This window comes from Emys orbicularis, chromosome 10 (assembly GCF_028017835.1).
Source record: "Emys orbicularis isolate rEmyOrb1 chromosome 10, rEmyOrb1.hap1, whole genome shotgun sequence".
Classification (NCBI taxonomy): Eukaryota; Metazoa; Chordata; order Testudines; family Emydidae; genus Emys; species Emys orbicularis.
The window spans coordinates 49,229,153-49,242,453 of NC_088692.1; the positions used below are offsets into that span (position 1 = coordinate 49,229,153).

The 13,301-nt window shown below is 57.3% G+C and overlaps 1 protein-coding gene across 1 annotated transcript in view; it reads right to left on the bottom strand.

Annotated features, from left to right (window-relative positions):
• Positions 1-454: 454 nt before the first annotated feature.
• DUOX2 (dual oxidase 2) overlaps positions 455-13,301 on the bottom strand; it is a 36,835-nt gene continuing 23,988 nt past the window's right edge. The window contains exons 19-32 of the mRNA XM_065411840.1: positions 11,898-11,991; positions 11,385-11,560; positions 10,976-11,045; positions 8,450-8,628; positions 7,463-7,693; positions 7,109-7,208; positions 6,754-6,803; positions 6,507-6,634; positions 5,211-5,364; positions 4,081-4,313; positions 3,462-3,620; positions 2,765-2,920; positions 2,101-2,229; positions 455-577 (exon numbers count right to left, since the gene is read on the bottom strand). Of these exons, the coding sequence (XP_065267912.1) occupies positions 455-577; positions 2,101-2,229; positions 2,765-2,920; positions 3,462-3,620; positions 4,081-4,313; positions 5,211-5,364; positions 6,507-6,634; positions 6,754-6,803; positions 7,109-7,208; positions 7,463-7,693; positions 8,450-8,628; positions 10,976-11,045; positions 11,385-11,560; positions 11,898-11,991 (1,982 nt within the window). The remainder of the gene's footprint in view (positions 578-2,100; positions 2,230-2,764; positions 2,921-3,461; positions 3,621-4,080; positions 4,314-5,210; positions 5,365-6,506; positions 6,635-6,753; positions 6,804-7,108; positions 7,209-7,462; positions 7,694-8,449; positions 8,629-10,975; positions 11,046-11,384; positions 11,561-11,897; positions 11,992-13,301) is intronic.

Genomic DNA, 13,301 nt, shown 5'->3' on the forward strand with positions numbered 1-13,301 from the left:
TCAAAGCCCCTTTTCATCGGTTCCTAAGGTCAGACGCACACAAAAGGAAGCCCTAACGGAACAGTGCAAGACATGCATGCCAGGACCTGATGTGTCCCCACGGGATGGGAGAGCAGTGCTGGCTGGCTGGCTATGCTGCTGTTGGGGTTTCCATAAATCACAGGCCAAGCTGCTCCCTGCTGGGCAGTGATCTCCAGGAACCTGCTGCCAATGCTGTGCAGATCCTCAGCACCCTTGCAATTCCCTTCTGGGACAGTGCGGCTCCAGGAGGGCATCTCCATGAGGCTGTGGGGGGGATGTGCCATGGACACCCAGCAGCGCCCGTCTGAAAAGTGGCAGGGAACCTTTCCCAGGACTCTGGAAGCACCTAGTTCACAGAGCAGCTGGCCCCACGGCAGCCCAGGGAGCAGCGCTCACGCTGGGACAGGGCTGTGTGTCTGTGGGGGGGGGAGGGTTAGAAGTTCTCATAGTGATGCACAAAGTAGGTCTGGTCCAGTTTGTTGATCTGCTGACAGGCTTGCTCCACATTCTTGGTCATCCCTGGGGGGCCGCAGCTGAACACGCCAATCTTCCACACCTGGGGACGCAGGAAAAAGGCAGGGGCGTCAAGTAACAGAGCCGCGGAGAGCAAGGGGCTCCCCCAGCCAGCCCCCTGCACTGGCCTGGCTCGTCACACCAGCAGTCTCAGTTCTGCCAGAGGCTTGGAGCAGTTCACCCTGCTGCCCTAAAGTGCCAGCTCTGGTTTCCTCCCACCAGCAGGAGAGGTGGGTGGCTCTACACCCGCTGTGCGCAAGATGCTGGAGCCACCTAGCTCACACCTCCCCTTCTCTCGGCAGCACCTTCCCTGGTTTGAGTCCAGGAACTGAACCCATGTGCACACATGCTAAGGGCAGACTCTGCCCTCAGGTCACACCACCGTCAGCCCAATGCACTTGTACCTGCTTGGCCTGCACCTTGCATGAACGCCCCCAAAGAGACCTCCCTTTAGGAACAGCCTCAACCTCCACAGCGGGATGGGGGAAACAAAAGCCGCGTTTGTTTCTCTGTTCACAATGAGCCTCTTTCCCGGAGTGTCTCAAACACCCTAGCTGAAGTTTCAGCCGCTGGCAGCGCCAAGCAGTTCACTGCAGCCACGCCCTCTCCCATCAGCGGTGCACTGGGCAGTACCAGGTCCCATCCCCCTCAGGGCAGGACTGTCCCCTTCGGGGCATTTGCTACGGTTTTTGCCTAGTTTTCACAATCCCCAAGCAATGGGGCTCCCCCAGCCGGGCACATCCCTCCGCCTTGCCTGCTGGTCAGCCACAAGACACGTCAGTTAATTTCATCCCACTGCTTCTAGTTGGGCCTCCGACATCCCGCCCTGTGTTCGCACACATGCAGGCTGTGGCTCGTCTCCCTTTGCAGAGCACGGCAGAGCTGGCTCTTCTCAGCCTCCCTCACCCATCAATCCCTCCCCAAGCATTTTCATGGCTCTGCTCTGAGCGTTGCCGAGTTTGTCGGTACCTTCCCAGTGATGGGGTGTGCACGGTCTCTGCCCAAGGCAAGAGGACATTGTGCGTGCAGCCCTCGACCATGTTGGTCTTTCACTGCCATGGCATGGTGCAAACTCCTGTCCAGCCAGCTGGCCCCCATCAGCCCCAGTCGCATTGGGGATTACTGGCTGGGCGCCAGGCTGCCAAGCCTGTGTTCCAAAGGCTTTTGGCTCTTGCTTTGCAGGAGCAAGGCTCAGAGATTTTTGTAACCCTTTGGTGCCAGGACTGGGGTCTGCCCGACAGGACATGGTCAGGAGGGAACATGGGCCAGTGGCAGGATCAGCCCGGGCCAGTGGCAGGATCAGCCCGGGCCAGCTGGCATGAGGCTGTCATTTTCCCTGTAGGTGGGCCTGGCAGACGCCTCTCCCCTCCTTTGGCAAGGCTTCAGGGCAATCTCCGGCCCAGCCCCACCCTTTGGCTATTTGGGAACGTTTCCTCCTGGCCCTCTGGAGCTCCCAATGCTGACCACAGGGTTCCCCGGGTGCCCCCCGGCACACTGCTCAGCTGCCAGCTCCTACACCCCTTGCTTGGCAGAGATCGGTGGGGGCGAGGGCCGTCCAGCACTGACCTGGGGATGCACCTCCTGCAGGGACTTGAAGAAGGGCACGAAGGGGGGCCGCCCGAAGTGCGTGATGGAGCGCAGCCCTGTGAACAGGCTCCGGTTCAGCACCTTCTGGAAGTGCCGCTCGCAGATGTACTGAAAGGAGAAAGGCGCCATGCGTCAGGGAGGGGAGGTGGGCAGGGACAGGGCCTCTCTGCTCTAATGTGGCCCGGGGGGCCGAACCAGCATGCAGCAGCACTGGGACCAGGGACACAGCACGGGGGGCCGGCCCAGCACAGAGTGGCACTGGGACCAGGGCCACGGCATGGGGGGCCGGCCCAGCACAGACTGGCACTGGGACCAGGGACACGGCACTGGGACCAGGGACACAGCACTGGGGGCGGGCCCAGCACAGAGCGGCACGGGGACCAGGGACACGGCACTGGGGGCGGGCCCAGCACAGACTGGCACTGGGCTCAGGGACATGGCACGGGGCGGGCTGTCCCACCACAGGGGGGAGGGAGGACAGCCCAGAGAGACACTGGGGCAATGGCTAATCACCTTGTGCCCTCTCTCAGTTGGGTCCTGCCCCCCCTAGCCCAGCCTTGGCGAAGGTGAAATTGGCCCTGCCCTCTCCCGTATCCGGACCTCCCCGTGGCACAGAGCGGCAGCCCTGGCACAGGGCGCTCACCAGCATGGTGGTGCGCAGGTCGAACTTCTCAGCCAGCTGGGTGATGTAGATGTGCACAGACACCAGGTCGTGCTGGTCGTTCTCCTCCACCTCGCGGATGATGTCAGCCAGCCACTCGAACTGCCGCTGCGTCCGTGTCACCCAGATGAAATAGATCTGAGAGCACACAAAGAGCGGGTCACCGGCAGGGCCCTAGTGACCTCAAGCCAGCCCCCACTCCGGGGAGTCTCCTGCAGCCAGCCCCCGCTTCAGGGAATCCCCTGCAGCCAGCCCCCATTCCCCGGGTCCCCGCAACTGGCCCCACCCTCGGGACCCTCCATAGCCAGCCCCACCAGGATCGGCCATGAAAGGTAAAATCTCTGCGCTAAGGGAGGTGATAGGTGGCAGCCCAGAGGGGCTCACTGAGAGTGCTGGGCAGAGCTCACAGCGCTGGTCAGTGAGCGTTTCAGAGCCTCTGAGGGAATGGGTTGGGTCCCAGAGACGTGCGCAGGGCCAGGGGACATCGCGCTGCAGCTGTCTGAGACGGACAACAAGGGGAGGACACTGCTCAGACCTCAGAGTGACCTGGAGCAGACAGGCTAAGCCTGAGCCCTTGGCCTCACTGCCCGCTCTCTCCTGAGTGCTGCGGGATTGTTGTCAGAGGTTCCTCCCATGTAACCAGGGCAGTGAGAGGAGGGGCCCAGGGAGTCCCTCTCACCTTTTTGCATGGCATCTTGGAGCTGACCGAGGACTTGAAGACCAGGTCTTTGAGGATGGAGGCAAAGGGAGTCACCCCGATGCCTCCTCCCACCAGCACAGAGACTTCAAACTTGTTCCACTCCTGGTGGCCCTCGCCGAACGGCCCGTCCAGATAGAGCTGGAAAGGAGCCAGCAGTTAGCAACGCTGCCCTGCCCGCACTGCTGTCTCAGGGAGCAGACCCAGCTAGCACAGCGCAGAGCGCCCCAGGATGAGGGAAGAGGACATTTTACAAGCAGTGCCCGGAGATCTCTGATGCCCACTTGGAGCAGACAGAAGCCAGGCTGGCTACGTTTCCTTGGACAGTCCCACACGCAGCCAGTGGTAATAGAAACCAACGCACCGGCCGGGGTAGGATGAAGGACTGGGTCAGCCCAGCCAGGAGAGGGACTTGTGGCTCCAAAGAATCTAGGTGTGCCAAGACAGAGGCTTAGATCTCGGGAGCCTGAGCTCTCCCCCCTGTCCCCCCGCCCAAACAGTGGGTGCTGGAGCTCTGTAGTGCTCGGAGGACTCCACTCTCCAGAGATGTGGCTTTTTCACCCATCCCCAGACTCACAGGGGAGGAAACGCCCGGCTGTACCTTGGGATATCTGCCAATTTCAGCCACAATCTCGGGGGAGTACAGCTCCCGCAGCCGGGTGGTCCAGGGCCCTGCAGCTCGGATATGCAGGCTCAGCGCGTCCTCGTGGGGTGCAGAGGTCAGGGTGAAGGGGTGGTATTCATTTGTCCCCAGGGACAGGCAGGCAATTCGCACCCACTGCCCGGACTTGTAGTCAAAATCCTGCGGCCGCTGGAACTTGAGATAAGTAACGCCTAAGAGAAGGGCAAAGGTTTCCTTAGCATCTTTCTTAAGAGAACAGCTGCCTGCTCTGTAAAATCGACTTCCCCCTGATCTGAGCCATGCGGGGGTGCTGCACATGGCTCCTTCCTGGGTGGGAGCTGCACATGCACAGAACAGATGCTCCAACGCTCACCATGCTGCCAGGCCCCGGGCGGGAGCGGGACAGCAGGGGAGGGCGGAGATTGGGTGCAGGGAGAGTCCGGCTGGGTGGTGGTGAAAAGTGGTGTGGCGCTCCCAGCAGAGAAGATTAGCCCCCAGGGGCAGGGCAGCTGAGCAGGCTGCCTGGAGAGTGACTCCAGAGGAAGGCTCGTGGCAGCCTTGTGAGCCTGTGTCTGCTCCTGTCGCTGGGCATGGGTTGGTCTCCAACAGGGACCAGGAGATGGAGGTTTCTAATAGGTGATTTGGCCTGGTTTCTCCTTTTCTAGCAAGTCTTTCCCATTGGTAGCTTTGATCCTAGTCAGGCAGGTATCTGGGACTCAGCTCCCACCCCGTGAGGCAAGTGTAACGCCCTCCCCTGCCAGCCAGGGGCGCTGGGAGGGGCAGCGAGTCACAACATTTGCAGTGCTTGGAAGGTGCACCAGCGTCAGGGTGCAGCCGGCTCTCCTGTTACAGCAGCAGCGTGGTGTTGTACATTCCAGCACCACTGCCATGTCCGACGGCCATCAGACTTCAGCAGGGACGTACCCATGTGCCTTCTGGGTCAAGGCAGCACAGGCCTGCCCCTGCCAGCCGGAGGTGGCTAACCAGGGACACTAAGAGCTCCAAGGCTCCAGATCTCTGAGAAAGCTGGATATACCCCCCACACCTGCGAAGGGTCATGCAGACTGCCTGACACGCTAACACCCCCCGGGGAGCCGTCCCCACTGTACCTGAAGGGAGGAGCTCAGCTTTCAGCACACTCATCTCCACCTTCTTCCTGCTCAGGCTGATCAGCTTATCTGCCCCGTAGATGAGAGCTGGGATGATGAAATAGACGTGGAAGCGGGGCTGCTGGACCAGGCCGTAGCTGCCATGGATAACGACCTGGGAACACAGCGCCAAGCACACCCATGATTGCAGCACTCAGCACAGGAAACTGCTTAGGTGTTAACGTGCCCCAAATGGAGGGGCACGATGGCAGAGCTACCCAGTGGGCAGTAAGTCTAGGGTAGAGGAGCCCTGAGCAGCTGTTAGCTATGACAATAATAATCCCTACTTCTTTGCAGCCCGTTCTACAGATGGGGAAACAGACACGGAGCAGGGAGGTGACTTGCCAAAGGTCACCCAGCAGGCCAGTGGCTGAGTGCAGACTAGAACCCAGGTCCAGGGGCGGCTCTATGTTTTTTGCCGCCCCAAGCACGGCTGTCAGGTAGCTTTCTGCGGCGCGCCGGCGCGCAGTCCGCTGGTCATGCGGATTCGGCGGCACGCCTGTGGGAGGTCCGCCGGTTCCGCGCCATCTGCATGGTTTGGCCACCGAATTGCCACCGAATTGCCGCCGAAGCCGTGGGACCGGTGGACCTCCCGGGGCAAGCTGCCGAAAGCCGCCTGCCTGCCGCCCTCACAGCAACTGGCAGGCCGCCCCTCGCGGCTTGCTGCCCCAGGCACGCGCTTGCTGCGCTGGTGCCTGGAGCCGCCCCTGCCCAGGTCTCCTGAGTCCCAGGCCCGCGCTCTACCCACTAGAACCCACTGCCTGCCACATGTGCACTCGCTGTGTTTGCAAGGTTCCAGCACCTGCACGTGCTTTCTAACCAGGGGAGCTGGGTGGCTCACGGTGCCATGCTACAATCTCTGGGTGCTGAGTGGATTTGCACCTGTCTCTCCTGTACTGAAGCATATTCTCTATGCTACCAATAACATTCATTCTTCCAAGTCCACGCTAGTCCGCAAAACATTCACCTCCCCTCTGCTCAGCAGCCCCTCCTGCCGCCCGGTTCTGGTCCTGCAGTGAGCGGAGGACAATAGGAACTCACACCTATCGAGTCTAGGTTTGCACACTGTGCTCACCCCCACAGGATCTGCGGAGGTGAAAGACTGGTTGGGAAGCCCATCCACTCCCTGCACGTCCCTCCAGCTCCTTGCTAATGGCTGTGAGGAACACACTGCACCAGGTACAAAACAGGTCTGGTGCCCAACAGCTAAGATTAGCACAAGAGCGAAGCCAGGCCGCAGGACTCCAAGCCACATACCATGATGTAGAGCAGCACGTAGAGGTGGTGTGTGATCCAGAACCCCCGGAAGCTGATGCGCCGGAAGTGATGGGAGGCGAACACGTACATCACCGCCAGAATCACCAGCAGCAGCACCCCGGTCATGCCTGCCAGAAAGTGGGGTTGAAGAACGAGGGGCGAGGGGTCACCGGAATAGCCTGTGGGGGAGCTATGCAGATCCCCTCCCCTCACAGAATGCCTGGCATGCACGGATGGTCACCCTTACCTGGGACGGTCTCGAAGAACCACCAGTAGTACTTCTGGGGCATCTGTGACCTAGAGAAGAAAGAGATGACTTAACCCTCTGACATCAGATCACAGACTTCTCCACAGAACAAACCAAACACCCACTGTTTGGCTTTCCACTCGACAAATGGCCTCTAACATCGCCCTTTGGGAATGGTGGCCGTCCACAGACTGCAGTCTCCCCAAGAAGATCACCTCCCAGGCAGGTTGGACAAGATCTCTCAAGCCATCTAGCCCAGCCTTCTGCATCACACTGTCCTCCATCCGTGGTCTTACCTAGCTGCTCCTCAAACAGTTGTGCTTTGCCCGGGGCAGGGCTTCCAAAACACACTCACCCATCATCCACGAAGGCATTGGAGAAGAGGCAAGACAGGATGCTGAGTGGGCTGACCGAGAAGATATAGACATTCACTACATGGCCCCCGGTGTGGAGAACTGCAGGACACAGAGACAGAGCAAATACATGGTCACGTGCCGTCATATAGCTGTGCTCGAGAGACCCAAAGACCGCAATTTTTGCCCGGGTATCTCTGTCTGTGTCTAGGGGGGCTGGTCAGTCCCGAATGGCACGGCCTGTGTCTGCCTCTGGCTGTGCAGGATGCACAGCGGCTGGCTTCAGGGGATGTCTCATTCCCTGTCAGTATCAGCGCCAGGGGGATTCCACCCCTGCCCCCATGTAGCCAACTCACTTGAAAAGATCAGGGCCGCCATAGCGAGCCAGCGATGGAAGTCCACGGCGGCGTCAAAGGGGATGTAGCGGTTGAGGAAGGTTTCGCGCAGGAAGGTGATGAGGTTGCGGCACATGGTGAGCAGGATGTATGAGTACATGAAGGAGATGCTGGCTGCCGCCCCCCGGGAGATGACGATGCCCACGTAGGTGGTGTCTGCAATTCCTGTTGCTGGCGATGCAAATGCATAGTCTGCGGACAAAGTGGGGCAGGGGGGTTACACACAGGGCGAGCACAAGAGAGCGCGGGGGAGGAGCTCGCTCACTCTCTGTGTCTCCTTAATAGAGGGGAAACAAACCAGCTCATTTCTCCAAAAGCAAGGGCAGCAGGACATGGTGGAATGCAGGGGTGGGCTAGCGGAAGGCTGGTTATGGCTCTCTGATTCCGAGGGCCAGTCTGTGCCAGCTCCATTCTGAGCCCTCCCATGATGTAGAGCGGCCTAGGGGCCTGTCTGAACTTACACCCCTGCTGTATGGGATACCAGTGGAACATCATGCCAGGGAAGGACTGGCGTAGTGGAGGCGGGCTCTGCCATGCACCCTATCTGCCCCTGGCATGCCCCTCCATGCCAAGGTGGGGGCAGCAGGCACAGGAACTAGCTCTGCTAGCTTTATGCCAGGGGAAAGAATGCCACGCTGGCCGCTTATGGCCAGAGCCAGGCCCCTTTGCACTGCAGGTGACAGGGACAAGTCTCACTAGAGTCTGGCTGGGGACCTCCATTCTCCTTGTTGTTCTGACGTCAGTGTGTGTGTGTGTGTGTGTGACTGGTTCATGGACTCGCCTCACTTTCCCAGCCCATCACCCCCCACATCAGGCTGGCCTAGCACGCAGGGCCCTGCTCCCGGCACACCCCGCAGAAGCACACGTTCCTGCTTCTCTCCTCCCTGGATGGTGGCACTCTGAGCTGCCCCATCAGCAGGGGACGCTCTACACTAGCTGCCCACTCACAATATGCTCTCTCCGCAAACACGCCGGCAGTGATGGCGGAGAACAGAACCACACAGGCAATGTGGCGCCTGTAATTCTCGATGAAACGCTTGAACTGCTGGATCTTCTGGTGAACTTTGCTCCGCTCGTATTTTGTCCTTTGGGCCTCGGTGTATAAATGTGGCTGGTGAGGTGTTGCCCTAAAAAGAACAGTCGTCAGCTCCCGGTTAAACAAGTGCAGCACTCTTCCCACCAGACGGAGGGCAAAACTCCAGCTGACTGTGAGCGAGCAGGGCTTAGATCAGTCACGGAACCAAAGGGACCATGCGGTTCCTTAATGCCACTGAGCGCGCAGGCTCCGTGGGGCAGAGACTCCTTCGCTACGTGTCTGAGCAGCAGCTAGCGCGTTGGCTGGGCTGGCGCCTCTGCTCACTCCTGTGATACAGCTAATGAATGAGAGTTGTAAGACGATGCAAACGTGTGTCGGGTGATGCCAGCTGGCAGAGTTATACAGGACTTGATAACAACAAATAAATAGATACTTAAATAAAGGCAGATAAGATACGCTTTAAAGGGAAGCCATAAAAGGACATGAATTACAGTAATGGGAAACCTCAGTGACAGCACTAAGGGCAGGGCAGAAGGCTGGGAACTCCGAGGTAGGTCAGTAAATTCACCGGAGTTCCAATGTTGCTGCAGGGTGTGTTCCTTGCTTGGGTGATGTTTGGTGTCACTACAGCCGTGGGTCTGGGCCTCACCCCCTCCCACTCGTTGGGAGAGAGTTAGGGTGAACAAGCAGAGGTAGGGAGACCATATGTCCCGTTTTGGTCGGAACAGTCCCTTTTTTAAGCTCTGTCTCAACAGTCCAGACTTCTTTGGCAAGAGTGGGCATTTGTCCCATTTGCTTTTGGCAGCCCCATGCAGGGGGAGAGACAGGGATTGGGGGAGAGGCAGGCAGGCTCGAGCGACACCAGCCCCAGCCTCGCGAGGGGTGGGGAAGGCAGGCAGGCAGAGCTCGGGCAAGCAGCGACACCAGCCCCGCGGGGGAGGGGGGGGGGGAGGGGAGGGGCAGGGCCTGGGTGAGCGGCTTGGGCCAGCCCCACGCACTGTCCAGTTTTCCCTTTGGGAAATATGGTCACACTAAGCAGAGGCCCCCAACAGCAGAGAGGTGATGTGCGGGGAGTCCCCCACCCAGGGGAGCTCGGGACCGACCTAGCTCAGAACTGCCCTCGACCCCAGGCCCAGCTTCGACTGGAGCCGCACAGCCAAAGGGACACGTTCCTCACAAACCAGCTCCTTTCCTGACCGACCCAACTGGAGTCGCACTGCGACTACTCAATAGGCCGGATTCTGACACCCTTACACCCACAGCGCAGCCACTTGTCCTTGTGCAGGTCCACTGAAATTAGTGAGGCTACCCCAGGTGTAAGGTACTACTCAGCCTGGGGAAGGGCATCAGAAACCGGTGCTTGGTAGCTGCGTGTGGCATGCAGGGAAGGGCAGGGGTGCTCATGCCATGCTGCCATCCTACCCAAACGCCAAAATTGGCAGCTGCTTTCTTCCTCGCTAATGGGCCCCTGAAGTTTCAACTGGATCCAGATACCAGTTAGGGCAGGAAGTGAAGAAGGAGTTTTATTTTATAATCCAAGCCAATCTGATACAGAGTCGCGCAGCCATAATACACATGACACTCCGGGGCCCTTTTTACAGTCACCGTCCATAGAGAACAGCTGCATTAGCAAGGCATCAAACAGGAAACAGCTGAGCCAAAGCCTGACCCCTCAGCCAGCTGACTCAGAGGCTCAGGCTAGTGCCCAAGGAGAGGGGGTGGCATACGCATTTCTTGCCCATCCTCTTCCCCGGCTCTGGCCTCTCGCACTCCACAAGCTGTGCCATGATTTCGAGTTAGGGCTTCCTCCCTGGTTGGGATTGTGCTGCCAAAGGAACTATTTATATGCCAGAGATGCCTCTGTTGATAACCTGCGTAGCACAGCTCAGAGTCAGATGTGAGGGAATGAGGCTTTTGAAAGCAGCCCGGCAGGGGGGCCAGGCACGCTGGGGGAGGCCAGAGCATGCCAGGTTCTCATGCAGCAGGAGCCTGGCAGGCTGGGTTATTGCACACTTATACTGCAGTGTAAGGATCCAGACTCACCAGACCAGGGAGCCAGAGAGCTCCCCAGAGCAGAAGGCTGCGCGTTCCCATGATGCAGTGTAAGCCTGGGGGTTCTGTACCAGATTTCTCATGTAAAATCCAGCTCTTGAGGAGCTACCATGTGAACTCAGCAGCCAGCAGGGGCTGGAGTCATGGGGAGAGACAGGAGGGGCCGTGTTCTCCCTTACTGGGCTTGCAGCTGGCCTGCTCCCAGACACATGCTGGAGCTTCAGAAGCAGCCACTTGCCTTCCCTCTCTCCCCTCATCCTGCTGGGGCAGCGGCCGAGTCCGAGCGTGCGAGTGGGGAGGAGAAGGGTTGGGAAGACAGAATGCAGCAGCAGCAGCACACTGCCTGCTGGCCAGGGGCAGGCCCCAAGCCAGTGGGCTCAACTTACCCATTGGTATTGGTCCGGTTTATGAAGGAGACGCGGTTGCTCATGTTTTGCCTGAACACGTCAGGAACTCCTGTGGGAAGCAGAAAGGACAAACGTGTGACACAGAGACAATGCTTCCAGGAACGTCCCAATCATGCCCCTGGACTCTCTGCTCGGGAGGCAGGGGCTCTGCTGGGATGGGCAGCCTGCTCTGCTCAAGAGAAGGGCCAGCATGTAGAGTCTCCGCAGCAGAAGGCAACTTCCCCACCTTGTAGCGAATGGCGCCTCTGTGGGTTGCGGCTGGAAAAGAGACGCTGGAGGAAAGACAGGACTTGGCTCTGCCCTCCAGTGCCAGCCACCCCCAGCCCAGCTGAGCGCAGCAGAAAGGTCACCTGGACTTTCTTTGCTCTTTGTGCCCCACCACACTGACCTTTGATGCAGAGCTGGGTGAAGCGCAACTCGCTGTCATGGTCTCGCAACATGTAATGAAAATCCTCCCACGTCAGCTCCTGCTTATCCTGAAAGCCCGACGCCTGGAACATGGACTCAATCACCTGCTCCATCTGATCACCGGAGAGACAGTTGTTGGAGATCTCGATGAAGGACCTAGAGCAAAGGGACAAAGCTGGGAGCTGCAGAGCAATCAGCTGACTCTCAGAGGGCGAGAACACAGGCCTCGCTGTGCACAGCATATGCTAGCAGCCCTGGTGGGGTGCGGGTTATAGAGACCCCTGCAGGGGATGTGGCAGCACCATTTCTGGAGCCACTTCAGATGAGACTGGACTGAGCATCAGGATACATCCAGGTGTTCTCAGCTCCGAGTACTGGACCCAAAGGGTTTCACACCGGACCCCCAGAAGTTGAAACACCTCAAATGAGCAGCCACGTTTGAGAAGGCGTATGCTGACTACCTATCCAAGAGCAGCGCGGACAGGAGAAATACCTCAGCATCCTGAAGAGCTCTTCCTTGGAGAGGAAGCCATTCCCGTCAACGTCGTACATGGTGAACATCAGCTTTGACTTCTCCTCTGGGGACCCTGTTAGGGAAGAAGATGGATGGAATAAGAAATACTTCCTATTTCTGTAGTTCCTTGCAAATTATGGTCTCAAGGCACTTTACAAGGACTGAGGTGGGGCTTATGGGACCTGCAGCAACACAGTCATCATTCCAGCTGAGAAATTCCTGAAAAAAAGCACACTGCTAATGTTACTTGGAATTTGTAAGCAAGTTTGTTTCAGCTGTGTTTGCTGCTCCTCTGTGTTTGATTTCTCTAAATGCTGTCACGCGAGCTTTACCAGCATGAATAGACATGAAGAGAAATATCTTACAGCTTGAATAACTGAATGTTCGTCAAATGCAAATTCTTTATGACATATTTGAGTGTGAAAGTCACAATTCACACTTGTGTTAGTTAAGGACAAAACTCGTCATGTCAGGAAGCAGAAACAATCCCCTATGTTTATTTAAGTACCCAACAGGGCACAAATTTTGAATATTCCCAACGAGCTCCTTCTTAATGAGCTCCCAACCAAAGATGAGTCGCTGTGGAAATCTGCAGAGATTCTGAATAATAAATAAGTCTGAGACCTTGGCTACCTGTCTGCAGACAGTTTGCAAAGAGAAAAAGAAGCACAATTTGTCAAACAAATTATTTGTTGTGAATTATTCTCCTAACCAGTGCAGAGCAAAGATTTTCTGGCAATCACCTTATCTAGTCTGTCAGTTACCATATCCCACCTCCTTATTCCCTCCCAGTGTCTCAATTAAAGTATTACGGTTGTGCATTTCTCTCCAGCCTGGGGGTAAACTGGGGCAGAGTCTGGTACTCTGGCCAGGAATAAAATCACGTTTATTTTGGAACCGAGTGTCCACAGAGGCAGTTATCCTAGAATAGCTGCTGGGAATAGCCTTTTCTGCAATAGCTATTCTGGTCAATTTCCCCATGTAGACAAGCTCTTAATAAAGCTTCCAAATGCACCCAGTATAATGCAACACCACCCAACTTCCCCCAAGGAAGCTACCCCCAAAAACTGCCTGATAGTATAAAAAATGATAGTATGAAGTGGTCATGGGATGCCCCCCTGCCACTGCCTCTTGAAAAGGCAGCTGCAGAGTTTGCTGTAGCTTTACCTGTATGCTAGTGCAACAGAAAAACAGATGTTGAGAGTTACATCACTGGCCTCCTGACAGGTGGAGTGATACCTATTCATGGCAGCTTCAGAGACTAACTAGCCAAACTTTGCCCACCAGCATTGACAAAGAGAAGAGATCGCCTTCTCTGCGTTAGCAGCTGAAGGAGAAATGCTATTCTGGTTATTCTTGTTAATTAACAGGTAGAGGTCACTC